Source organism: Bos javanicus, chromosome 2 (assembly GCF_032452875.1).
Source record: "Bos javanicus breed banteng chromosome 2, ARS-OSU_banteng_1.0, whole genome shotgun sequence".
In the NCBI taxonomy this organism is placed as follows: domain Eukaryota; kingdom Metazoa; phylum Chordata; class Mammalia; order Artiodactyla; family Bovidae; genus Bos; species Bos javanicus.
In genome coordinates this window covers 131,807,181-131,834,424 of record NC_083869.1, presented here as the reverse complement: position 1 = coordinate 131,834,424, position 27,244 = coordinate 131,807,181, and the positions used below count along the sequence as shown (strand labels likewise).

Here is a 27,244-nt window from a genome sequence, read left to right as displayed (position 1 = left end):
CCCAAAGGAATGCACTTTATTTGTTTCAAGTCTGCACAGTAAGGAGAGCTGGGCTACCCAGGTGGCGATGGTTCAACAGAGGAGACTGCGGTCTGTGATGAAGACGCAGAGGTGTCTGCACACGTGGGTCAGAAACCTAGCCTTGTTCGCACCGTGTGACCCATGAGTGCTGTGTGCAAGCATGTTTAAGTACTGTGGGGACGCTCCTGACACCCTGTCTGCACAGACAACTCATGCAACAAAATCCGTCCCTCACAGAGGTAAGACCAGTTAGCTGGGCTTCTTAAATGTGCACGACACTGGCGCGGTAATCCTGGGCCCACCACCCTCTCCTCGCCAGGGAAATAGGAGGCTGGGGCTTATGAGGGAACAGGGCTTTGCCCAGGGAGGAGATGGCTTTTGGTAGTAAGGGCTGTAACATGAGTCCGGGTTCCCACTCATATTCAGTACAAAACCACTGCTGTGGTTCCAGTGAAAAGAAAAGAAAGTGAAGTCGCTCAGTCGTGTCTGACTCTTTGCAACCCCGTGGACCAGGCTTCTCCGTCCTTGGGCTTCTCCAGGCAAGAATACTGGAGTGGGTTACCATTTCCTTCTCCAGGGGATCTTCCCGACCCAGGGATCAAACCCGGGTCTCCCACATTGGAGGCAGATGCTTTTACCTCTGAGCCACCAGGGTTCCAGTGAAATGAGCCCCTAAAGGACAGCTTCCTCCTATCTCTTGTGAAAAGGCCCCAACCAAGACCCTTTCCTGAGCCAGAGGTTGTAAACTGGGATCACCAGGCCTGAACTTCTGAGGCTCCTCATTCTTTTTATTCCATTGGGGCTGCTCGTTTTTCCAAGAAACAAGAGTGTATTACTTTCAAGGCACTGCACAGTCACATCCTGTCCCCAGAGAGGGGAGAAGGCAGCCCCCAGACTCACTACTAGGCCTCTGCCTCAGGAGTAGAAGTTCGTCCACCATGAACTTGCTCCCTAGTTTGGGAGACTCATGTTTGTCTGTCCAGTTTATTTATAAAGGGAGACGCCTAGAGCTGTCGGTCGCCACAGGGTCATTTCCCTGGATGGACTCCCCTGTGCCAGCCGAGGCCAAGTGTCCTCTGGCAGGGCCCATGGCGGTTCTGCCTTTAGATGGCTCCTCCCTGACCCTCACCCCCAGTGGGGCTGGCCTAGTGACGTGGTCCCTGACAGATGCCCATTAAGGGAAATGCCATTATTGTGGCCGGGGGTGGGGGGGGGCGGGCGGTGGACGACGACTTCCCAGGCAGCCACCAAACCCAGACCCAGTGTGGCCTGCAGGATGAGAGGATCAGGGCCCGGTCAGCCCCATAGGCCTGTAGCTCACTGCTGGCCCCTCAGAATCAAATGGCCAAAGGAAGTGAGCCTGGGTGGTGGTGGGGCTGGTGTCTTGGTGGTTTTCGGAGGGTGTACGGGAAGGGATGAGTCTGCAACACTACTTCTGTGTGAGCAGGAAGCCCAACTCTGTGGTTCTGAGCAGACAGAGCAGCCGTCCTAATCTGAGGTTCTCTGGGATCCTCTGCCCCATCAGCCTGCTCACACTGCTTTCTACACTCAGCTGTCCAGCTGCGATCTGGGTGACTTGGCTCCTCTCTGCAGCCTCTTAACCCCGCTCCCTTCAGAACTCAAGGGCGGACTCCTCTCATCTCAAAGGACGTGGGAAACAGGCTGTGCTCTGTCTGCCGGGATGTCGCCCCCAAGCTCCACCACGTCGTCCCTGTTTCTCTCACGGAGAGGGTGACTTGGCCCCACACCTTTCTCTCCTGCCTGCCCACACACCTCTCCCTCAGGTGTCTGGCTGCCTTGGTCTGGAGCTCTCTGGGGACGCCCAGTCAGGGCCCCAAGGCCTGGCCTCCTTAGGAGAGGGCCCCACCTGCACTGAAACAACCTTCCTGCCCACCTGGGAAAGCTCCCCACCCAGGAGCAAGGTGAGACCCAGGGAAGGCAAGCATCGAGTCACCCGGCAAGTTCTTGGAAGCCTGGAACTCGGTCTGCCGCACTTGCGATCCTGACGGCCCATGTCCTGGGGAGAAGCCCCTGGCGATCCCCACTCTCAGGGACCCCCACAGGCAGGGAAGTGATGGAAGACTGGTCCCAGGGGCAGTGACTAGATGGAACTGGTGCCCAGAAGGGTGGAAGAGGCCAGAGCCGAGCAGCCCGCTGAGGCTGGGAGCCAGGGTACAGCGGGGCCTGTGGGCGTGGGGCCCCGCCTCCTAGCCCAGACCCTGCAGCTCTGCCTCGGACTTGGCGTGGCCAAGGGGCCGGAGCGTCCGAGGAGGCCGGCCCTCGGGCCCGCAGTCTTGCTCCTCATAGCCGGGGTTCAGGCGGCCCATGTCGAGGGAGCAGAAGAGGCTCCGCTCCGTTCCTGCGTGGTGCTCCACCAGGGCTTCCAGGCTGGGGAACTCGGCCGGCAGGTGCTGGGGAGGGGGCAGGGCAGGGGCTTCAGTTCTAGCCCCCCTTTCCCCACGGATCACACCTCCAACTACCCCACCACCCTGGATGCTGCCTCACTTCAGAAAGGACACTGTACTGCTGCTCCCAGCAGAACCACACCCCTTTCACTCCACACCCCCTCCACCCCCCCTCACCCCCCCACCCGAGGCATGGACAAGACCGAGGCGCTTAGCGTGCAAATAAGGCTGAACATTCAAAAAGCCGCGCCTGCCACTCCAGTACTCTTGCCTGGAAAATCCCATGGACGGAGGAGCCTGGTAGGCAGCAGTCCATGGGGTCGCACAGAGTCGGACACGACTGAGTGACTTCACTGTCACTTTTCACTTTCATGCATTGGAGAAGGAAATGGCAACCCACTCCAGTGTTCTTGCCTGGAGAATCCTGGGGACGGGGGAGCCTGGTGGGCTGCCGTCTATGGGGTCGCACAGAGTTGGACACGACTGAAGCGACTTAGCAGCAGCAGCCCACCCCAGTCCCTGGAAACGTGTGATCAGGCCAGGACTGCAGACCTAGAGGCTGTGTGAACTTAAACGCAAGCCTCTACCCTCTCTGAGTCAGTTTCCTCCTCTGCTAAAAGACGACTTAGGGTGTGGGAAAGCATGACTTTTAAAAGCTGTGATTGATGTAAAAATGCGAGGCGTGCCCCTAGCCCAAGATTCCACTGTGTTAAGTCGCTTCAGTCGTGTCTTACTCTTTAAGACCCCATGGACTATAGCCCGCCCTGCTCCTCTGTCCATGGGATTCTCCAGGCAAGAATACTGGAGTGGGTTGCCATCTCCTCCTCCAGGGGGATCTTTCCGACCCAGGGATGGAACCTGCATCTCCTCTATCTCCTGCATTGACAGGCAGGTTCTTTACTACCAGCACCACCTAGGAAGCCCACGACTGTACTTGAAATACCCTACTCTGGTGAGAGAGGGGCTTTAGAGTGGAGCCCGCAGAGTAGAAGTGGGGCCGGAGCCCGAAGGACCAATGACTCAAGAGCTGGACGGAGTGTTAAATAGGGGGTGGGGCCAAAAGGAGTCAATGAGGGGCCTGGGTGAGGGGCGAAGGGGGCGGGGCCTGACGGCGGGGGGCGGGGCTGGGAGCCCTCTCACCTCCACGCAGTAGCGGCCCACGTGGTTCCGGAAGACCTGGTGGGGCACAACGCCACACTGCGTCCTCACCGACAGGCACCACTGGCCATTGGCGCCCGGCTCAGGCCACAGCAGGAAGGCCCCAAGCACGTCTCTCCGCAGCAGGGCGAGGGCGCTGGTCCTGGGAGGGCCGAGGCCAGAGGCTGAGGGCGGGCCCCCTTGTCGGGACCCAGCCTCGGTCTGCTGAACAGCCTAACGGATCCACAGCGTCGGAAACACCGTGCCTGCCTAGAGTACACCTTCCATGAAAGGATGCTTTCTGACTGCCTCTCAGAAAGGTTTCCAAGGGCTACCCTAACCGTTGACCCACTAGGGAGAGAGTTTTAAAGAGCGGGCATTTAGGAAGGCCGTGCCCTGTGACAGGCTTCACCTGAATAACCTTATTTGATCCCTTCCACAGCCCTGCACTGAAGGTCTGTTTGTTTTATTTTAGTTTTTCATCTTTTGGCTGCACTGCACAGTATGTGGGATCCTAGTTCCCCCACCAGGATCGAATCCACGCCCCCTGCACCAGCAGCGCGGAAGTCTTAACCACTGGACCACCAGGGAAGCCCCGAAGGTCCTTTTATTATCCCCATTTTACGGAAAATTGAGGCCCAGGGTGGGGAAGTCTCTGGCCTAAGGTCGGAGAGCCCTCTGTCCAAGGGCAGGGACGCACACCTCGGGCCCCGGGGAGCTCACAGCCTAGTTTCCCGCCCTCCCAAAGGGCTGGGCACCACTCCTACCTGGAGATGCCAGCAAAGGCCCAGATGTTCTCCGTCAGGCTTCCCTCGCTCTCTACCAGGCACGAGGGGCCCCCGGGCCCCCGGGGCCAGGCCTCCCACGCGGCAGGAACTAGACCGATCAGAGGGAGGGAGGTTGTCCTCTCCCGCGCCCATTCCCGTTTCACGCCCACAGGCTTCAGCACCGCCCAGGCTTGTCTCTTTACCAAGCCCCCCACTCTCCGCCCAGCCTGCAGACATCGTGCTTCCCCAAAGACACAGGCACACCCAGGCACACGCCTACGCACACTCACTCGCCAGTTACAGCACTTCAGCCGCGCCTCCGCCAACAAACAGCACCTGGGCGCTCAGCCCCGAACACATCCTCGAGCGCGGAGGCCTGGCACTCACAGGCTTCTACAGTCACAGCCCGCAGACCCTGCCGCTCAGGCCCACCCTCGTCCAACCCACGCCGGTGCACGCGTGCCCGGCAACTCACGGGCCTCGCGGGCGGACAGCTGCAGCTGCGTCTCATAGGTGCAGGCGCGGTAGGCCCCGGAGCGGAGCACCTTGCTGCGGATGGCCTTCTTGCGCACCAGCGTGGGCGAGCAGTACGGGTTCCCCAGGCGCACGTGGCGGGTGCCCCCGCGGCTCGCCGACTCCAGCAGCTCCTTCTAGGGAGGGCCCCGCAGGAGCGCCCAGACTCAGGCCCGGCCATAACCCCTCCCACGGAAATCCGGCACCCGCCCCCCTCTACCTCCAAACCCTCGCCCTGGTCCCCCGGTCCCCTGCCCACTCCCTGGCTGGGGTGCTGCATACCCCGCTGCCCCCAGACCCCTCTGCTGGCAGCCGCCGGAAGGAGACCAGTGCGTTAACGTTCTGTGAGAGCTGATCCCGGCCGAAGGGTTCCCGTACTAGGCCAGGGGGGCCCCCGGGGCCGGGCACGGGCTTCAGGGGAGCGTCCCCCACAGGCTCCGGGCAGGGCTCGGGCCGCGCCCGCTCCTCCGGGTGCTGGAGGAGGTAAGCGAGCTGGAAGGAGCGGCAGAGCAGCAGGTGAAGGATCTGAACCTGGGGAGGGAGAGGGAGGCATGCTCAGCTGGGGGGCTCCTGGGGGGTCCCTGGGCATCAACCCATGGGCCAGGGGTGCCTGCAGCCCCCTGGCTTGAGGTGGTCTTCCCTATTCTTCCTGAGAAAACGAATACTTATCCCCCCAAACCTCACCACCATGCAGCCTCCCCTCCCATCTTCCTTGATTCATTTAACAAACAGGGAGCATCTACCTTGTTCCAGGCATCATGCTTGGAGCTGGGAATGCATGGGCTAAATGCACTGCTAGCCCTCAGTTACTAACCCCACCTATATCCTCTTAGAGGTGTGGCTCAGAGTCCAGGCCCTGAAGTCGCAGGACCTGGGATCTGATCCTGGCTCTGTCAGATAGCAACTGCTGGGTGACCCCTGGGTACAACATGGCATCTCTGTGCCCCTGTAATGACATGGACCACAGGAAACCTCCCCCAGGAGAGGCCCTGCACATTCGATCCATCACACATGCATCATCCAGCCCCGACATGGAACTGTGAGCTCCAAAAGTTCAAGGGTCACGGCTCGGCCACCAGTCACCCCAGTAGCCACACAGAGCTCGACACACGGGTGACGGCAGAGGCCTGCTGCCTGGAACCAAGCCCAGGCCCTGCTGCCCAAATGGCCAGCCGCCGCGGATCCACTGTTAACAGTGGTCACACTGACTTTGACGTTCAGGATCCACCCATCCATCCTCTCTCCCCACAGGGGCAAGCAACAGAACAGTTCAAGACCCGGACCCAGCCTCTGCGCTCAAAGAGTTCCAGTGACTGCAGTGAGGGGCAGACAGATGGCAGAGTGCGGTTCAGGTCACAGGATGGCAGAAGGCCGGGTGGTCTGGAGGATTCAAGGTGGCTGAGCCCCAAAGGGCAAGCTGGAATTTGCCAGGGGGAGGGGGAGGGGCATGGAGGCAGACAGAACAGCAAGGGCAAAGGCCTGGCAGTGTGAGCCTCCCGGCCTGGTGCCCATCTCCCAGCCTGGGGCATGCTGAGTCCACTGACTCCTTTTGGGGGGTTCCTCCAAGGGCAGAGCCACAGAAGGAGCCAGGGTGGCGAGCCGAGGGGCAGGGGTGCTCAGGCCAGCTCGCTGAGCCAGCCACGGCCTCGGTCCCTGGGACCCACGTGGACCCACAGCACACCGCCCCCCCAGCCCCAGGCCTGGGCCCCTGCCCTGGGCCCCGGGTACCTCTCCAGGCTGGCTGCCCACAAAGAGGTGGCAGAAGAGCTTGCTGGCTGGGCTCCTGGGGTTTCGGGCCATGAAGGCAAACTGGCAGTCGGCCGGGCACCAGGTGGCATAGAGGATGCGCCTCAGGGCGTGCGCCATCAGGAGCACCTGGGAGGCAGCAGGCCCGCGGCCTCCATCAGACCCACTGTGTGGCCCGCAGATACTGGCCAGCACGCGCAGCCCCGCGGGCACCATGCCCCAGTCGGCAGCCTCCCGGGTCTGCCCTCCAGCCTGGGTGCCCAGCTGGGGGCCCACCCAGCTCCTGGGATGAAGAACTCTGCCCTGCTTCCAGGCCTGCCCAAACTGCACTTCCCAGGGGCACCCTCATCCTTTACACGGACCTTTTGCTTGGGGCCCCTGCCCTGGGCTGCCAGCCAGCTGACCGGGGTGGTCGTGCTGAGTCATGGAGCCCAGGGGCAGAGCGTTCACGGCCTGCAGGGTCACAGGGACAGGCAGCGGGGGCCAGCCCTGGGCTTGTACTCCTGGTCTCTGGAGTCAGGTGACCAGGGTTTGAATCCGGGCTGTGCTACTCCCTCTCTGGTGCCTTGGGCGGCTGAGTACAGGTCTCTGAGCCCTTGCTGGGATCGGTGTGAAGGAGGGACAGGACTCCTCTGATGGGGCTGTTGGAGGGTCAGAGAGACCTCGGGCAGTTGGCACAGGTCCTGACCCTAGGGCCCCCACCGTGCCAGCTCTGGATGTGTTGGCACCACATCTTAGGTGAGTGGCGCCAAGTCATGGGGCACCCAGTCTGGCACGTGGTTAGAGTTCTTTTTTTGGGGGTGGTTTTTCACCCTGTTTGAGTGACCAAACAGGGGCTCCCAGCCGGCCTCCAGCCTCCCTGGCCCTTTTCCCCAGTCATGAGAGGCTGGCCACAGGCCCCTGACCCAGCCTGGGGACTGGCCCAGACCTCATGGGGTCGGCTGGGCCTGACGCTCAAGCTAGGATCTGGTCCCTGGAGATTCTAGGGCTGGAGGTAGGGGTGGGGTGGGCTGGGGAGAAACTCCGCCGAGCTGCCTTGGAGGGCCCTTGGAGAGAGGACGTCCAAAGGCCCAGGACAGGCTGAGAAACCAGGGAGGCTGCAGGACTGGGTGCAGGCGTGTCCCCAGGGAGGAGGACACCTGCGGGGTCCTCATCTGCACCCCGGGGCTCCTACCTCACCCTCCCCGCTGTAGATCTTGAGGCCCTGAAGGCTGAATTTCAGGATGACAGCCTGGCGTCGGGGACAGTCCTGGGTGGGAGAGAGGTGGTGGGGGTCGTCGTCACTGCCCGGGCAGGCCCAGCCTGGCCTCTGACCTCTGGGCTGGTCAGCCTGCCCCCGCAGCTGCCAAGGGGCAGAGCACTGGAAGGGGAGCCCCCAGGGGGCTGGCACAGCGTGCATGGCTCCTGGCAGATGAACCCTGCGGCCCGTGATGACCGCCCCCCATATCTCCCACCCGTGGGCCCCAGGTCACGACTGCCCAGGGGAAGGGAGCCCCGGGGCATGAGGAATGTGGCTCCAGGAGCCTGCGTGTAGTCCCAAGGGCAGCCGCCTCCCAGAATGGCTTTGGTCCCACCCTTCCCTGGGCCTCACTTGCTCCATCTTTCTGAATGCGGGGCTGGGGTAGACCCGAGGGGCTCAGAAGTCATTCCCAGCCCGATACTCTAGGTCTCTGAGCCCAGTGGGGAAGTGCCCCCTGCCCCAGCCCCATACCTTCAGTGCCCACAGCTGCTGCTGGACCAGCCACACGCTCTCCTGGGGGTCCAGGTCGTCCACGGGGAAGGAGCCCACGTACTGCTTGGGGGCAGGGGTGGGGGAGTCAGGCCCCTGGCCCCATCCCCGCTCTCCACGTGACCCTCCTCACACACACTGCGCTGTGGGGGAGGCTGGTGGGTGGCAGAGGGCATCCCCGGGGGCCAGGCTCCACCCCCCGAGGCCCCAAGGCCTCATTCGTGCTCACACACTCCAGAGCTGGGCTGGAAGCAGCCCTGGGCCCATGGCTCCTCCCCACCCCCAGGGCCGGCCCCGCCCCACCTCACAGTTCCCCCAGGGGGCCCACCCTACCCACCTGGGCAAACTTGGTGATGCACCGGGGCCGCTGAGGGGCAGGGCCGCAGTCGGAGGCCCTCCGGCCCCCGGCCCCTGCCTTCTGCATGGTCCCCAGGGCGGCTGGCTTCCCGCTTGGATGGAGAGGAGGCTGCAAAGGGCAGGGTGAGGAGGGCTGGCGCCCAAGGCTGGTGCACAGCCTCGGAGCACCCGTCAGAGGCTCCCCTCCATGTATGGCATCCAGCAAACCCTGCCTGAGCGCCTGCTGTGTGTGCCAGGAAGCATCCTGTGTGCTGAGACACAGGGGACACACACCCCGGGCAAAACGACAAACTTCCGCCTGCCCCTGTAGAGCCGACACTCAACTAAGCCGTCAGTAAGATACGGAACAGGTCAAATGGTGACAAGGGGCTTTCCTGGTGGCCCAGCTGGTAAAGAATCCGCCTGCAATGCAGGAGACCTGTGTTCGAACCCTGAGGTGGGAAGATCCCCTGGAGAAGGGCAAGGCTACCCACTCCAGTATTCTGGGCTGGAGAATTCCACGGACTACAGTCCATGGGGTCGCAAAGAGTCGGACACGACAGGGACTAACACAGACGGTGATAAAGCAGAGAGGAGGCCAAAGGGCAGGGGGGGTGACCACGGCCGAGAAGGCCTTGCTGAGGCGTGAGGTTGGAGGAAGGGGGAGCGGACATGTAGCCAGCTTGTGCAGAGTGCCAGGAGAGGGGGACCCTGGGAGGTACCACCCAAGAGGAGGCGTGTGACAGCGGCCTGAACAGGGTCTGCGAAGGCCCGGAGCAGCTGGGCAGCTGGGGCCCCGAGGCAGAACTTACCAGAGCAGCACCCGGGGTGGGGTCAGCCCAAAACGTCACACAAGGGGACTGAGGCGCTGCCCTATGGGCGGCGGGGAGCCACAGCAGGTGCCAGGCAGGAGGCCGGGAGTCCACGGGGCAGCGGTGGCCCCTGAACGAGGGGCCAAGGCTGCGTCACGGGACCCTGGCTCCTTCTGCCCAGCCTGACCCTAGCCCCTGCCCAAAGCGCCCACCCCAACCAGAGCCGGTACTGGTGCTGAGTCAGAGGGGAGGGAGGGAGGACCCGGCCCAACCCCGGCGCTAGTCTTTCCTGGATCTCCCGGACCTCCCAGCGGAGGAGAGGAGGGACGCTGCCTTCCAGACTGTTCTCAGGGGCAGGGAGGGGGCGTCCTGCCCCCTCAGAGCTCAGGGCACAGCTGGTGTTCGGTGAATGTGGTATGAACGCATCCTGCCACCACGGAGCCTGCATGTGGCAACTGGAGAAGCTGACGCCCCGCCACGGAGCCGGCTCTCGGGAATGAAGAATGAAGACCCAGCGCGGCCACAACAGAGATGAAAAAACAGCAGCAACAACAACACACGCATCACGAAACGGAAGGACTGAGTGCCTCTGCCTCGGCCTCAGGACTCGGCTCCCTCAGGCTTCCCTCGGGCCAATTTTAGACATCCGCGTCCGTCCCCCATCCTGGAGGGCTGCGTCTTACCAGGCTACTCAGAATCCGTGCATTTGGGATCAGAGAGACCCGGGTCCAAATCCTGTGTGATGTTGCATAAGCTGCTTCACCTCACTGAGCCCCCATTTCCTCAACCCCAAATGTGGGGTAACGTGCGGCACTGGTGAGAGCTGAATGGGGGCACAGAGCCGCGCACGATGCCCGCCAGGCTCAGAGCTGTGACCAGCAAGTGCGGTCTCGTGGGGAATGTGGTCGTTGTTGCTCAGTCGCTCAGTCGTGTCCGACTCTTTGCAACCCCATGGACTGCAGCACGCCAGGCCTCCCTGTCCATCACCAACTCCCGGAGTTTGCTCAAACTCATGTCCATTGAGTCAGTGATGCCATCCAACCATCTCATCCTCTGTCGCCCCCTTCTCCTGCCTTCAGTCTTTCCCAGCATCAGGGTCTTTTCCAGTGAGTTGGCTCTCCACGGCAGGGGGCCAAAGTACGGGGGAATGGGGGAGCCCCTCAGAAGGGGAACTCAGGGGACAGTGAGGTCTGATTACTGTCAGTACCCTCCTTGCAGCAGGCCACACCTGAGAGAAGACCACCCGGCCCGGGAGGGCAGACGTGCCTGGGGGCCGTGATTCCTGCCAGGAGAAAGCAGGGGTCAGCCAAGGCGCTGGGCAGGAGATGGGTGCACCTCGGGTGTGCTCGAGCACCGGCAGGAGTCCTGGACAAGAGGGGTTTGGGAGATCGCCAAGAGCCCAGGAATGGCCCCTACCTCAGCCTTGCCCCTGACCGTCAGCCCCAGGCTCAGGCCAGCTTGGGGCACTAGCAGCATGAAAGGGCAGCAGTGAGCCCTTAAAGGGAGGCTGCACAGTCCCCTCCAGGGCTTCCTGGTTCTGCCCTCCTGCTTTCCTGGGCCCTCTCACCTCTCTTCACTTTTTGATCCTAATTCTTTTTCACATCATGACCATTACCTACTGTCATTTTACTTTCAAATACAGCAAGGTTAGGGTGTAACGCACAGAAGCTATGTGGCCCTGGTTCCAGGCACGGAGATGGGGCTTCCAGGGAACTTGACCTTCAACACATCCTGGGCTGGGATGCCTGGTGCCCGTAGGCAGGGGTGGGGGGGAACAGAGGCGGCAGAGACCAAAACCAAACCAAATGGGGCAAAAGGGAGAGAGGGAAGGAACAGGATGAAAAGACTGGCACACCCAGACAGCGTATTGAAAAGCAGAGACATTACTTTACCGGCAAAGGTCCGTCTAGTCAAAGCTATGGTTTTCCAGTAGTTATGTACGGATGTGAGAGTTGGACTATAAAGAAGGCCTAGAGCCGAAGAACTGCTGCTTTCAAACTGTGGTGTTGGAGAAGACTCTTGAGAGTCCCTTGGACTGCAAGGAGATCCAACCAGTCCATCCTAAAGGAGATCAGTCCTGAAAATTCATTGGAAGGACTGATGCTGAAGCTGATGTCAACAGCTGACTCACTAGAAAAGACCCTGATGCTGGGAAAGATTGAAGGTGGGAGCAGAAGGGGATGACAGAGGATGAGATTTTTGGATGGCATCACCGACTCAATGGACATGACTTTGAGCAAACTCCAGGAGATAGTGAAGGACAGGGAAGCCTGGCGTGCTGCAGTCCATGGGGTTGCAAAGAGTAGGACTTGACTTAGTGACTGAAGAAGCAGCAGCAGCAAGAACAGAGGAGTGAGAAGAAAGACAATGGAAAGAGAGATAAGGGAGAGATAGGAGGAGGGAGAGGTGGGGAGCAGGGAGCACGTCTCACAGCTCACACCCAGCCTGACCGCTGCAGCAGCCCTCAGAAGGTGGGGGTAGACACTGGAAGGAGGCGCCGGCCAGCCATGTCTGAGGCTGCAAACAGCCTCCTCCCTACATCCAGAGCTGCAGCTTTCTTGGGGACACCCTGGGGTGTAGGCTGTGGGGGTGCAGGGGGGAAACCAGGCCACTGGGCCCTCTTATGGGTCCCACTTCACCCCCACATCACCTGATCCTTCTTCCCCCAACCTTGGAAAACTGGAAGTTTCTCCCTCCTACACCCGAGGGGTACAGTACCTTTCAGCCCCAGACTGCCCAGGGACCAGGGAGGGGAGAGGCTCACCGAACCCTGGAAACAGACCCGCTGACCTATTCCAGGCACAGACATGCACGGATCCCTTTCATCAGATCTGTTTTTCTTAGGTTTTGCACAAGAGCCTGGCTCTGGGCCAGAATCATCCTAAGGGGACACATTTGGAACAAGGCTGGGGCCCTTCTCTTGCTCCTCTGATGTTTTCCAGGTCCCGCTTAGAGACCGGGCACCGGATGGGTTGGCTACCTCGAGGGGCAAGGACGGGGGCCTCTACTGCGCTGTACTGCAGCCAAGTGGCGTCCTAAGGAGGGCCCACCTTCCAGCATCACAGGAGACCCCTCAGCCTGCAGACTCAGTGCTTAGCAAATGGTGGCTCAGAGGATGAAGCCACCTGCCCAAAGTCACACAGCAAAAGGGGAGGTGGGAACCCATCGTGGGTCTATAGGGCTCTTCCCCCCTCCCTGCCCCCTCACCCCCGCCATGGCAGTGTCCACCCCCAAGAAAGCAGGTGTCCACCTCCTGAGTTTGGTGGGTCCCAGCCTACCCAGGGACAGTGAAGTGAGGAAGCAACAGCAATGGTGCTGGGGGTGGATGTGATCAGCTGCTTTATCCTGCTGCCTGCCTCCCGGGCCAGACAGCCTGGGACTGCCAGAGGCACTTCAGTCTCACCACACTGTCTTTGGCTGCGCAGCACAGAAGAGCCCCCTCCCTAGCCCCAGGACAGCCCCCTGCCCCCAGGACAAGCCCCCGCCCCTTGCCATCCCTGCTTGCCCTGGGCCACAGGGTGGGAGAGACTAAGGTCAAGACCGTGGACGGTGGGGTCCCCACGAGGTTGGCTGATGTAACCAACATCAGCCTCCATGTCCTCAAACAGAGAGTGGGCTTAATGATAGCAGCTGCCTTCTGGAGTTGTTCATCTATCTGTTCCTTCTGAGAACATTTCCAAGCGCTACGTTCCAGGTGAACAAAACAAAGTCCCAGCCCTCAGCAAGGGGGCCTGAGGAGGGGCGGGGGTGGATACTGGAAATCAACATTTCAGCGGGGCTGAAGCGACTTGGAGGAAAATACGGCAGAGCGAAGAGGACCTAGGATCTGCGTGCGTCTGTGTCGGGGAGGGTGGGGGGAGGTGCCAACAAATACAGTCTCGTCTCCCCGCGCAGACGACATGAAGAGCAAAGTGCTGTTTTCAGGATTTTCAGTGGGGCCGAAACCAGATGCGCGGCGGTACAGAGCGCTCCGCAGCGTGGGGAATTATCCCTATCACTGTAATGCCCAGGGTCCCCGGCCGGCCCCGGGGGCGGAGAAAGTCTTGCTCACTCCCCGCTCCCCGACAGAGGGGCGAGCGAGGCAGGACGCTAGCCAAGGGGATGGTGGAGGTGATGGACGGTGATGGTGGAAGTGACAGATGATGACGGTGATGAGCGAAAGGGACAGACAGGCGTCTCCCTATCCGACACGCGCCCCGCCCCCCCCAGCCACCCACGCACTCCAATCTCCACGCCCCGGGACCGAGTCTCGCTCCCGCCGATCCGCCAGTCCCAGCCCCCGCCCGGCTCCCCGGGTGCTCACTCACCGCGGGCTCGGTGTCCCGTCCCTGCCGCTCGGCGCCGCGACCGCGAGCCTGCACCGCGCACCCCTCCCCTGCCTCCTCCGACTCCCAGCGCAGCCCCCACGTGGCCGCGGCGAGCGGCTCCCGCAACGCCCGGCCCTCGGCCTCGCCCGCCCAATCGGCGCCCGCGGACCGTTCCGCACGCCCGCGCCGCCCAATCAGAGGCCGCGAGGGGGCCTGGCTCCGCCCCCTTCGTCTCGCGCCCGGGCGCTCCGCCTTTAAAGCGAGAGCCGGGGGGCGCTCACGGCCGCCCAGGATGCCTCCTTCCGGGCGGGTGGGGGAACCTGAGTGCTGGGGGCCCCGCCGATGGTTCCCCACTCCTGGGGCGGCTTTCCCCTCCCTCCTCTCACCCCCCACCCCCCAACTCCACCCCACCCCACCCCCCGCCATCCCCGGCCTTAGTTTTTTCTCCCTTCTCGTCATCTCGGTGGCGGCTGCGGCAGCACCTCCTCCAAGAAGCCTTCCCTGACCACCACCGGTGACCTCACCTCCTTAAAGCGCTCGCCACTCTGGCCCATCAGCCTGACTAACCCCTCTTACTAGAGGGCCCTTGGCCCCGGCCCGGATGCGCCCCTCTCCCTAGTGCGCCTGGCCAGCAGTAGGCGTTCGGGGCTTGTCGTCTTGATGAGTGAATGAAAAAGGCGTCAGGATCCGGCCTCTGGGGCCCCCGGCCAGTCTCAGCCCTGATTCCCTCAGCCCCAGAGAGGTGGGAGGTGTGGCGCAGGCCTTTCCTCGCCCTGTTTCTGCCGGCCGTCCTGGGCCGTTCCTTGTAAGAGATTTAACTGAGCTTGCGCAGTCGGCTCTGAGAAATCTGGGCAGTTAGCTCTACGGGGCCGAGGTGGGGGGTGGGGTGGGGCGCATGACCCTGTCCTTTGGGTTACATGGAAATCCACCGAAATGGGGTGAGCAAATCCAGCCGAGTGTCAGCACAGACCCTCTGCTAAGTCGCTTCCGTTGTGTCTGTTCTGGGACAGCCCACCGGGCTCCTCTGTCCATGAGGTTCTCCAGGCAAGAATATTGGAGTGGGTTGCTATTTCCTTCTTCAACAGACCTTGTATGTGCCACAGAAATAAATAGCAAGCCCAGTTGAGCCCAGTCTTTGGAATGTATGACATCTGAATTCTGCAGAGGTAACGCCAGTAGCTGCCACACGGCAGGAAAGAAGGGGCAGCAAAGGCAGGCGGGCACCCTGAGGGAGGTGGGTGGGCACCGCTGAGGTCTGAGTGCCTTAGGGGAGTGGGGGAGGAGGCAGGCGTGAGCCCTGCGGGCCTGCTGGGCATCGCTTCATCTCCCCAAAGCTTCCGGATGCCTTTCCAAGAAGGGCAGTGGTGAGGTGTGGTGCTTAGAGACTTGGTCCCAAATATGGACACTTCCTCTGATTGCACAGATGTGGGACCTGAATCACTTTAATCTTCTAGCACCTCATCTGGAAGTTTTACTAACACCTGACTCCTAGGGAAGTGATGATTCCCACGTGTTCAGTTCAGTCGCTCAGTCATGTCCGACTCTTTGCGACCCCGTGGACTGCTGCACGCCAGGCCTCCCTGTCCATCACCAACTCCCGGGGTTTACTCAAACTCATGTCCATTGAGTCGGTGATGCCATCCAACCATCTCATCCCATGTGTTAATGTGGGCAAATTGCTCAGCACCCTCCCTGACCCACAGTGAGTGAAGTGCTCAGTGGATATTAGTGCTGTTACTCTTGAGTTGCTTTTCCATGTGACCGAAGGGCAGATGCTAAGTGCTCTGGAAAACACTTTATGGAGGTCACATGACAGCCTTGAGCCCACTGATGAGAAGGATCAAGATGGTTTACAGTTTGGTCCTGCTTTCCAGAAATCCCAATTTATGAAACTCAGGGTACACGAGGGATGACAGGTTAATTCTTACAAGCTTTCTTAAAAGGCACGTAAATTTTAAATAGAGACCTTGCCAATTACTAGACCACAGTTCCCATTTCGAGACCCTTCAGGAACCAAAACTATTAATTACTGACTCTGACGAGTTCCGGAGTCACACAATTCATCCTGATGCCTACAATTAAAAAAAAAAAAAAAAAGTGACAGGAATTTGTTTTAGGTCAAAATGAAAAAAAGACCAAGGAATTAAGTTCAGATGGTGAAGCCAATAAAGCCAGAGGGGGAGTTTTGCCTTCTAAATCTTGCTCAGAAGGGGACAGAGGGTCAAGGTCTGAGTGGCAGGCGCTGTGGTAGGTCCCAGGGATACAGAGATTTACCACAAAAGTCAGATCTGGGAAGATACATGTGTGGGAAATGTGTGTGACATTGACTCCTGACTTTGTGACCACCAAGGATCCTCTTCTTATTGGTCTTCACTTATTCCTTCACTCAGGAATACGTTTCAAAACTAAATGCATTTTATGGACTGGAAGTTCACTTCTTCATTTTTCTGTATCAGAGTAATGTAACTGCCCATCTGAGCTGGTCTTCAGGTTACCAAGTTCAGTGGACCTAGCTCCACCCAAAGCACAGAAGCTCTGATCTTCTATCATGCATGTAGCCTCAGTGAAGCTACAATAGATCTATCAGCTCAGAGGTTTACATCAAGGAAAACATGTGTCAGCGGGAGCCAGCCATCTCCTGGGTGAGCCAAGCTACGTCCGTTCAGGGCAGCATGAAATGGCCACCACCGCATAATTATCTGCCCCAGGAATCCAATCCTACATTCACGACAGCACAAGTCTTGGGAGTCATCAGGTAGAGAACCTTAACCGTCGGATAAATGACTCACTTTTGCAGCAAAACCAGAGAAATCATCTATACAAAACAGGGGAAGGGATGACAAAGAAGGCAAGGTGGTGGGGTTGCGATCCCTGAACGTGTGAGGGCACACAGCCCTGTCTTGGCATTTCCTGATGAGTCAGTGACAATGACTAAGCCTCACCAGGTGTGAGCTTGCTGTCACAATCTTCTCTTTTCACTAAAAATCCCAGAAATCTGGTACTGGAGTTGCTAGCTGATGTGTGTGGGAAGTAACATCACATCATTTGCAAGCCCGTCTCCAACAGCAGGACTGAGATGGGAGCCAAGATGGTGAGCTCGGACAGGCCTTGGCACAGCATCTCACACGCATCTGGTTTTTACAGCGCGTGTTTCCATGTTTCCTCAAGTAATACCTCCCCACACTAGCAGCTACTTTCAGCCTCGCGCACCTTGCTTTCCTTCTCTCAGGTGTCTCCCAATGTCTGTCCCTGCAACTTAACTGTGCCTCCCCCTAGTGACCTATAACTTTTCTTTTTTTAAATTCTGAGATGTCATGGGCTGAATCGTGTCCCCTCTCCCCAAGTTAACATGTTGAAGTGCTAACACCTGGTACCTAAGAATATGACCGGATTTAGAGCTAGGGTGTATAAAGAGGTAATTACATTAAAATGAGGTTATTAGGGGACTTCCCTGGTGGTCCAGTGGTCTGTGCGTCCAATGCAGGGGGTGCAGGTTCAATCCCTAGTCATGGAACTAAAACACCCGCCTCTCCTCAAAAAAAATAAAAAGAGGTTATCAGGGTGGGCACTGATCCCATACGACTGGTGTCCTTTTAAAAAGAGGGTATTTGGACAGAGAGGAAAGACAATGTGCTGGCAGGGTGGAGACAGCCCTCCACGAGCCAAGGAGGGGGCCCGCAACAGATCCTTCCCTCTCGGCGAAAGGAACTAACCTGCTGACGCTTTGATTCTGGACTTGGAGACTCCACAACTGACAAATTAAATAGCTGTTGTTTATGTGACCTGGGCTGTGGTGTTTTGTTATGGCTCGAGCAGACTAATAGTGATTAAAATAAGACTCCTTTTCATCCAATCACAAAGTGATCCAGACCACAGCACTCTATGGCCAGATTCCTCCTTCTGGTGTTTTCTGGGTGGCAGGGATTGTGGAGGTTCCAGGATCAGAGAAATGTTATCTAGTTCAACTCTCTCCTTTCCAGTTGAGAACTAGAAGTTTCCGCAGCTGGCCTGAGGTTGCACTCTTTTACTTCCAAAGGGGCACAGGCTGCAGGCACCTCCACTCACCCTCTCAGCCACGGTTAGGGTGGTGCTTTCGTGTTTTTGGAGAAGAGGGACCGGGCACTCCCTGGGGACCACCTGGTAGAGCCTTAGTGCCGCTGCTGCTTTATTTCTAGGTAATCCTGTATCTTCAGTGACTATTATGGACTTTGTACTTCCTTCCACTTATTACCAGTAACATAAAGCACTCCCTCCAATTCACTGGAGATAAAACAAATGCCCCAGAAGTATTTAATCTTGTTGCTACCTGTACCCCATTTGAGAAGCAGAGAACAAGAAATAGTTCCAAGTACTTTTCCACCTGAGAAGTACAAGTCTAAAGAGGACCCCTCCCCAGAAACACTTGTGAGAGCTCTCCTCATAGACCAGAATTGAGGGATGTACTTCAGAAAGCAAAGAAAGCAGGTAATATCGAATACTCGCCAAAACCCGGGCTATGCTGAAAACAAACTGGTAAGAATATTCAGCAGAGATCTTTGAGAAGACTGCAGTGACCAGCTGCAGTCTCCCCTGCAGTCTCCTCTCCAGCCACAGCCAGCTGAGGCCCCAGCTTAGGCCCAGGTGGCAGCTGATGCTGACCCTGGCCTAGGAAGGACTTCCTTCTCCTACCCAGCAGGCTGCCCTTCTCTTCTGCTCCCTGGCATTACCTGCATGCAGCCCTGGTAACTCAAAAGCTGTACATGTTTTTCTTGTTCTTTTTTTTAACAAGCTCCTAGTGGTTTGAATGGAGAAGGCAATGGCAACCCACTCCAGTACTCTTGCCTGGAAAATCCCATGGACGAAGGAGCCTGGTGGGCTGCAGTCCATGGGGTCGCTAAGAGTCGGACACGACTGAGTGACTTCGCTCTCACTTTTCACTTTCCTGCATTGGAGAAGGAAATGGCAACCCACTCCAGTGTTCTTGCCTGGAGAATCCCAGGGATGGGGGAGCCTCGTGGGCTGATGTCTATGGGGTCACACAGAGTCGGACACGACTAAAGTGACTTAGCAGCAGCAGCAGTGGTTTGAAAACCTGATTGGGAAAAAAAAAAAACCAACCTGTTCATCACTGCCGTTTATGGCGTGTCCATCTGGCAACTTGTTGCCAGACATCTTGCTTCCTGAGCTGTCAGTGTATAACCTGCTAGGGAAGGTGTGACGGCAAGGTGACTGGTCAAGTCTGCTACGCCTCGGTTTGTGTCTACTTCCACAGTTGTCACTTGTTTAATCAGGAGAGGTTTACCAAAATCTGTTTCTGAAAGTTGGGCATAATTTCACATACTTTGAGAACGTATTTGTAAGGATCTGAGATAGTGTGATTAACAAGTCTAACAACAGGAGCCTACAATAAATCGTAAGCAACAGAGCTGAACTCGTGACACTGGATTTTGTCTCATTTATTAAAAAAAAAAATCAGTCTCCTAAAATCCTAAAATGTCTTAATAACCTAGGTGAATATGTTCCGTCTTTGATACTTGATAATCTCACACTGCCTTTGGGTGGCTATTCTAATAAAACAGCAAGAATTGTGCATCTGAACCCCTCTATTTTATGGGAGGAAATTAAGCTCATGAGGCTTGTCTTGGCCAAGGTCTCACAGCTGCTAAATGACACAGCCCCCAAAGACCACAGCTATGAATGTTCTTAGGATGCTAGGCTGAATGATACACTCTAACCAGGAGTCAATCCCAATTTGAAATTAACGTCTATTCTACAAAATGAACCAGCAAATTTAAGTTATGCAAACAACGTAAGGGATTTAGGTTTGACATGAGAATTTCATCAGAGCAAAAGCTCTCAAACAGTAAAATGGATGAGCAAGGATGTTGTGTAACTCTGGGTTTTAGGGAAGAGGACCTGTTGGAGTTGGGCGAACAAAGCAGACGATAACGAGAGAGACTGGATGAGTAATGTTTCTTCCAGAATCAAGAGCAAGAATTTCTAATATTCCAGTTCATGATTACTAAGATGGTATCGTGTCCAAAAAATGCAGTTGTCAGACAACCCCCTTTCTGGAATTTCTCTTGGTAGGCCCCATAGAACACAAGTTCATAGTTTGTAAAGGGTGAGAGCACTGCTCACTAAGCAACGTAAAAGTTCTAATTAAAAAAAAAAAGTTCTGATAGAAGCTGTGGTTCTTGGAGGAAAAGCTCTCCTAAGTGTCAGTAGAATCTGCCTGGAATAAGTAAACTGTGAGGACCAGAGCCCCATGGCTAGGATCTGAGCGTGACCAAGTGCTTGCAACGTCCTAGGAGAAAAACAAAGACAACCAGAAACCTCCTTAGGACAGCCCAGCTAAAATCTCCCAGTAATCCAAGACCTAATTTGAATAGTTACCAAACTTAAAAGTCACACAGACTCCTACTTGGCAAATTTAATAATTTCATCTCATTTCTAAATCCCCTGCATTCATTGGGCTGTAAGGTAAGGGGAGAGTTCAGAAGTTTGAACAATGGTCAGAGAGAGACGGTGGAAAAGAGCAGCTGGAGATGACTCTGCACTCAGAGGGCCTGGGTGTAGTTCTGGCTTTGCCTCTTACTATGTCCTCGGGTAAGTTTGTGAACCTCACCCTGTGCCAGATTTCTCTTCTGTAAAATGGGAATAATAAACAGTGACCATCTCATAGGATTGCTAGGGTTAAATGAAGTTAATGTACGTATGGAGCCTGACACGTAGAAAAAATTCAGGTAGTGTTAGCTATGATTGTCACCTGAGAAATCTGTATGCAGGTCAAGAAGCAATAGTTAGAACTGGACATGGAACAAGAGACTGGTTCCAAATAGGAAAAGGAGTAGTACGTCAAGGCTGTATATTGTCACCCTGCTTATTTAACTTATATGCAGAGTACATTATGAGAAATGCTGGGCTGAAGGAAGCACAAGCTGGCATCAAGACTGCCGGGAGAAATACCAATAACCTCAGATACTCAGATGACACCACCCTTATGGCAGAAAGTGAAGAGGAACTAAAGAGCCTCTTGATGAAACTGAAAGAGTGAAAAAGTTGGCTTAAAGCTCAACATTCAGAAAACTAAGATCATGGCATGTGGTCCCATCACTTCATGGGAGATAGATGAGGAAGCAATGGAAACAGTGACAGACTTTACGTTTTGGGGCTCCAAAATCACTGCAGATGGTGACTGCAGCCATGAAATTAAAAGACGCTTGCTCCTTGGAAGAAAAGCTATGACTAACCTAGACAGCATATTAAAAAGCAGAGACCTTACTTTACCAACAAACATCCCTCTAGTCAAGGCTATGGTTTTTTCAGTAGTCATGTATGGATGTGAGAGTTGGACTATAAAGAAAGCTGAGCACCGAAGAACTGACGTTTTTGAACTGTGGTGTTGGCGAAGACTCTTGAGAGTCCCTTGGACTGCAAGGAGATCCAACCAGTCAATTCTAAAGGAAATCAGTCCTGAAAATTCATTGGAAGGACTGATGCTGAAGCTGATGTCAACAGCTGACTCACTAGAAAAGACCCTGATGCTGGGAAAGATTGAAGGCGGGAGAAGGGGACAACAGAGGATGAGGTGGTTGGATGGCATCACCAATGCGATGGACATGAGTTTGGGTGAACTCCAGAAGTTGGTGATGGACAGGGGAGGCCTGGCGTGCTGCAGTTCATGGGGTCGCAGAGTCGGACACGACTGAGTGACTGAGCTGAACAGAATGATTATCACTATTATTACGTTAAGTAATAAGTCAAATAATGACACACTGTCAAACATATTCAAGGCACCAAAGAGAAAGGACTCTGCTAATCAGCACAGGTTCCACAGCAATGGTGTTAATTACACATTTACATACAGTATCAAGAGAAAGAGCTGCCATTTTTGGAGGAAACAGCTCGTGAAGGTTACCTTTAGAAACCTCCTTTGACATACCAGTTGTTGAGAACTATTAACAGAAAGTTAAAACTAAGTTAATACATTTAAGTAGCCAAGGCAGAAACGTCCTGCAACTGAAAAAAAAAAAAAAAAGCCATTGAGGTTAAGAATCTTGTGGAAAATGACAGTCAGAAGGCAAGAATATAGTAATACAACCGGCAAGGATCAGTTTCTTAGACAACAAAACCAGTGCAGTAGTGGGGTGCCATTCAGCCTCTTTACTGGCTTCAGAGCGTGCGTCCGCCAAGCAGGCCCAGGCCCAGAGCTCCAACAGTTCCAGTTCTCAGGCTTCAGCTCTGCAGAAGTGACTGACCGTCTGTCCTACTGCAAAAATGCAAAGGCAACCCTACACGTTGGGAACAGAAATGTCAGTCAGAACCTCTGGGGAAAATAATTAATGATCTTTACACAATTAAGAACAGAATTTCTGGGACTTCCCTGGCGGTCCAGTGGCTAAGACTCCATGCTGCCAATGCAGTGGGCCTAGGTCCAATCCCTGGTCAGGGAACTAGATCCCACATGCAGCAGCTGAGAGTTCACACGCTACAACTCAAGATCCTGTGTACTGCATCAAGCGTCGAAGGCCTGCATACCGCGACTCAGACCTGGCACAGCTAAATAATACATAAAATTAATAGATATTAAGAAAAAAACCTACTTCTTAAAAAAAATAAATAGAATTTCTCTTCATGAATAAAATTCGAATTTTTGCTTGACCCAAAGAAAAAGAAATATGATTTATCAGGTTCCAAAAATGAAAAGCTTCAACTATAATTGTAAGTTTTTGGATTAAAGTTTCTTTTAGCTGGTGTTTAGTTAGCGAAGTACAGCAGTTCATGAATAAAGCTGGCTTACCCTCTTTCCCCGACAGTTTAGGATGGCAAAGTACCTCAGCTTGAGCAAGAATAACTTCTTAGGTTCTTTAAAGAAGGTATAAGGGTAGGTTAACAAGCCTAGACTAGGCTGACAAAATTTTACAAAAGAGGAATGACGGAAAAAAAATGTCCAAGGTACAGGCATATTACCTAGCCCTTGTTTTCATGTAATTTCCCATCAGTTATAGCCAATAGACATGACAGATCAGGCTTCCTTTAGTTAAATCTCTGTGGATAGTTAGGATGGAGCTCTCCTTGTGTTTAAAGCTTCTGTTACAATTTTTAAAAAAAGTCTCCACCCTTCTCTGAAGTGGTGTCTCTCCTCATTTGAGCTTTAAGAAGCCAGCACTCACTCTCTCGCCTAGCACCTTCTGAGATTCACCTATCAAAGGCTGTTTGTAGGTGGTTTAAGGACATGTCAAACACTGTAGCTGAGCTCACTAAAAGCCACTGATAGTACTGAAGCCACTGATCCAGGCCAGGAATTGTTGGGTTATCTCTTGAGTTTGGTTTGCTGTTTACCTTTCTGTAACATGGAAGCAAAAATCATGCATTCTGCTCCTTGAGAATGCCTGAAGGGAAAAAACCCAAACACCCCTTTATCTCAACATCAGGAAGGTGCCTATCTTTGACAGCTGGGGATTTTCCCTGGAAGAGTGCGATGGCCCTTTTGTCTTTTCCCTTTACCTGACACTAAAATCAAGGACAGTTCTGTCTTCACCTGAATTCTGTGAATTTAACAGAACGTCAGGGTGGAAAGGGACCTGAAACAATCTCAATCTCGCACTCTACGCCGGAGTGCCTGATACACGATATAGCCACCACATGACCGTTCAGGCAATCTCTTTACAACAAAACACAGAAACCAACCGAAATCCTCACTTCCGATTCCAGAACAGTAGAGAATTCTTAGCACAGGTATCTGACAACTATAATATTAAGAATTATTGGACTTCCCTGGTGGTTCAGTGGCTAAGACTCTTGAGCTCTCAATCCAGAGGGCCCAGGTTTGATCCCTGGTAGGGGAACTAGATCCCACATGTTCCAACTACAACTCAAATAAATAAATGATTTAAAATAAAAATATTAAAAAAAAATTATTACCTGCTAAATAGCATAACAGAAAATTAGATTACTTTCTGGAAGTAGGTCTAGGATTTATCAATCTTTTTGCAATGCTGTCTTTTTTTTCTAATTCAAGGACATATCTGAACACTAAACATGAAAACCTGTAATTTATGACCTTGAAAACAAGGACCTTGATAAAATACAAAGTGATTTTTAAAAATCCCTTATGCACTGAATAATCAGGTTCAATGTACTAAAAACATTCACCATCTTTTTAAAAATTCGAAAACACAAATAAACTGGAGCTTGTTGGAGCTTGTATATAAAAAGGAAAATGGATGACAGCTAGTACAAGGAGCTGAGAAGGCTCAAAGTGAGTAAAACACTACTTCTGAGGAATTCTAGAAACTTTTAAATATAAGCTACAGTTCAGCAGCTTTTAAAATTCCATGTTTATTCATATTTTTCAAAATATATGTACATAAAAAAAGGAAGATTTACAACAGGAAAAGATTGCCTTACATGCAACACAAATTCCAATAAACTCATGATGGGATCACACATGATTCTGGATCTAACTCAAGCCAGTCTTCTCAAGTCCAATTCTCAGCCATGCCTCAGGCTGCAGACGGGATCCCAGGAGACAATGCAAATGGAATGGATGAAACAAACATATTTTGCCTCTGGCAGCACTCAGGCCAGAAGACATACACCAAAAAATTTAAGACAATTAAAATGTCAAGTGCCACAGGGAGGATAAATGATGACCGGAAATCAATATTTCTTAGGAAGCTAATACTATTTAACACAACTTCACGATACTAAAACAAATACAAACAAGGAAGGGTTAGGTAGTCAGGCTTCATTTGTTTTCTTTTCTCTTTTTAAATAACTCAAAAAAGGAAGCCACTTGTTTGTTATCAAAAGTGCTGTGGAAAGAAAAGAGGGGAAAAATCCACAGATGAATTTGAAATATTTTAGCAAATTTTATGTTTTTCATTTCACGTTTCTACATTAGCAATGGTGTATCTCTCCAACATTTCCTTATAAAAAAAGGGAAAGAGGAAGTGACAATCCATGCTCCAAATATTAAAAATATATTAAGCTATCTGATCAAGACTTTGTTTTAATTTTTGGTAGCACAGGTGACACCAGAAATCACAAATTCAGTGCGCTCCTGTATCTCCCCCTCAGCCAGAACCCAAGTGGTGGAGAGGCCTTGTGCTTGCTGCTGTGGGGATGCGGCACTCAGGGGCCACTGAGAAATACCTGGAGATGGAGCAATGGGAAAGCGGCCCAAAGGGGTCATGGATCCTCAGCATCTAATGAGATCAGGGTGCTTTTGGCCTGTTCCCAAAGCTAAGACATCTCTGTGTTTATAGCTGGAGAGAGAGAGGTTTAGCGGAGTGGTTTTATAAATAAGATTAGTTACTACAGCTGTAAGTGAAGCCTCTAGGCAGGAGGCTTTACGATTCAGTCAGTGCTATACTGCCTCCTTTCTACATCCAGCACCTGACCATCATCCCGTTCTTGATGGTTTCTAACAAATATAAAAATCTTTGCAACTGTTTAGATAAACTGGAAGGAAAAAAAAAAAAAAAAAAAGCCAAAGCTGACCACTGAAACAGAAAGAGGGCTAGGGTGGAGGGAGAAAAAAGGACAAGAACAGACTATAAAATTCAGGAAAAGTCCACAATTATGGCAGAAATTAAAATGACTGGGAGAGGGGAGGGGCAGGCACCAAGAACAGCACCTAAAGCTAACAAATGGCTAAACTGGTTTATTTATATTCCCTCCCCATGTTGATAGGGGAGGAAAAAAAAAATGTAATTTTAAAAGCATCAAAACTAAAACAAATGCACACTGACCTTAGAAAATAAGATTTTGAATTCCACCATGATACCCTTTTTTCCTATAAAATTTACTTTTTTGCTTTGAATGATTTCTTCATGGTAGATTTGCCCTTGCCAGGCAATTTCACTTCCTTTCTCACACTGGCTGCAGGCTTCTTGGAAGAGCTACCACTAGGTTTCTTGATGACTGAGGGTGAGGGTCTGGCTTTCTTGGCAGGACTTTTTGCTTTAGGAGGGGCTTTCTTGGGGAGGGGCCTCGTTTTCCCTCGCTGGGCAGCTGGGACTTTGGGTGCCAGCTTGGACCCTCTTTGCTTCATGGCTGCAGCCTTCCCTGGTGACTTGACTGGGGTTTTCTTCTGCAACCTGTGAGAACCAAAGAGAGAAGGCAATCACTTATACTTGAGAGATTCACTTCACCGTGATGACGAGATACTTTGCCAGAAAAGAAACAGCACAGGTAAAATCACCTACATTAAGAAAAATATACGGGTTATAACCTTTCACCTAAAATTGTGAATTCACCTAAAAATTCAACCAATTCCGGAAGTCTACATGTTTTTCCCAGAAAAACATGGAATTATTTTTCTTAAATAACCAAACTACACACTACACACACACACAGGTTTGACCAAAGACTAATTAAACATTCACAGTGTTTCACAAGTTCAGAGCCTCTAAATTCTCAGGAGAGGGTAAGTTCAAACGTCACTCAGAGCACTTGAGAAGGATGCAGAGTTGCTGACATGATTCTCACAGCCTCTCCCCTCATGGCCATTCTCAGTTCTAAGAAGTGTTTCCCACACTCTCGCACCTTCTCTTCGGTGGTGGCTCTTCATCTTCAGAGTCTTCCTCTGATGAGTCATCTTCATCTTCATCCTCATCCTCATCTTTAGAATCATCCGGCTCCTTCTTTGGAAACAGAACTCCTGGGCTAGTAAGAAAAAATATTAGATAAAGAGAAGTCCCATCGGGACAAGAAAAAGGATGTGAACCTAGATATGCTCTTTCTTGGACATTACCCACTTCCTCCCACACTCCCCAATTAAGTCAGGTTAGGTTACAAATACCAGGTCACAATTTAACCTATTTTGAACACTCAAATGAAGTTATGACAAATCTATAAAAGCCTCAAACATAACTCATTCTCTACTTCCTTCCATTTAATAAAATTGACAATCACTTATTTAGTGAAGTTATTTAAACTCCTGATGTGTGTTCGGCACTGTATCAGCCATTGAATATACAGCAGTGAATGGTGCATACAGCAGTGAACAGTCTACACAGCAGTATATATTTTTTGCCCTTATGATACAAGACCTCATAAAGCCTGAATTTCTTCAAAGTTTTTGTGAAATTCAGCAAGGATTTTCTAACTTTTCTTTGTCCTTAATGATAGAAAACTTGGTACCACTGATTAATAAATCTTTAAATCATAACACTGCATGTACATGATTTTAAGAATTATATTTAAAGCTAAACATTTGAAAAATTCAAATACTGTACACTTATGTTTATGCACCTAGGGAAGGAAATGGCAACTCACTCCAGTGTTCTGACCTGGGAAATCCCATGGACAGAGGACCCTGGCAGGCTACAGTCCATGGGGCCACAAAGAGTCGGATATGACTGAGCTCCATGCACGCAGCTCCTGCACAGGAGGGTGTAGAACCTGACTCAGCATGTTTATGCACAAAGAGCAATGTAAGAAAGCTGCACACTGTATGCCTGCCAAAACAGGTTTTGCTGTT

The 27,244-nt window shown here is 53.3% G+C and overlaps 2 protein-coding genes and 1 long non-coding RNA gene across 14 annotated transcripts in view; 1 reads left to right on the top strand and 2 right to left on the bottom strand.

The window, feature by feature from the left end:
* Nucleotide 1: 1 nt before the first annotated feature.
* SH2D5 (SH2 domain containing 5) lies at nucleotides 2-15,851 on the bottom strand. Of its 5 annotated transcripts, none has more exons than XM_061394288.1 (10): nucleotides 13,774-15,850; nucleotides 8,656-8,784; nucleotides 8,301-8,384; nucleotides 7,764-7,838; nucleotides 6,572-6,718; nucleotides 5,126-5,374; nucleotides 4,806-4,980; nucleotides 4,331-4,439; nucleotides 3,567-3,726; nucleotides 2-2,432 (listed from the first exon to the last, which is right to left on the bottom strand). In XM_061394288.1, the coding sequence occupies exons 1-10, from the start codon at nucleotides 14,230-14,232 to the stop codon at nucleotides 2,229-2,231; spliced, it is 1,791 nt and encodes a 596-aa protein (XP_061250272.1). In that variant the 5' UTR covers nucleotides 14,233-15,850; the 3' UTR covers nucleotides 2-2,228. The 5 variants fall into 5 exon arrangements, with proteins under 5 accessions (XP_061250272.1, XP_061250300.1, XP_061250281.1 ...); XM_061394316.1 differs by having other exon boundaries at nucleotides 14,298-15,850; XM_061394297.1 differs by having other exon boundaries at nucleotides 8,301-8,381; nucleotides 13,774-15,849.
* Nucleotides 173-6,227, top strand: LOC133234135 (uncharacterized). The gene is made up of 3 exons (XR_009732036.1): nucleotides 173-260; nucleotides 4,039-4,164; nucleotides 6,095-6,227. It is a non-coding gene; the product is annotated as an uncharacterized LOC133234135 (long non-coding RNA).
* Nucleotides 15,852-21,542: 5,691 nt separating the features above from the next.
* HP1BP3 (heterochromatin protein 1 binding protein 3) overlaps nucleotides 21,543-27,244 on the bottom strand; it is a 39,212-nt gene continuing 33,510 nt past the window's right edge. For 7 of the 8 annotated variants that reach the window (XM_061394191.1, XM_061394192.1, XM_061394213.1 and 4 more), the window contains 2 exons: nucleotides 26,308-26,427; nucleotides 24,078-25,859 (listed from right to left, as the gene is read on the bottom strand). In XM_061394191.1, the coding sequence (XP_061250175.1) occupies nucleotides 25,565-25,859; nucleotides 26,308-26,427 (415 nt within the window). In that variant the 3' untranslated portion in view covers nucleotides 24,078-25,564. Of the gene's footprint in view, nucleotides 22,047-24,077; nucleotides 25,860-26,307; nucleotides 26,428-27,244 lie in introns of those variants that run through there. The other variant, XR_009731999.1, reaches the window with a different exon arrangement.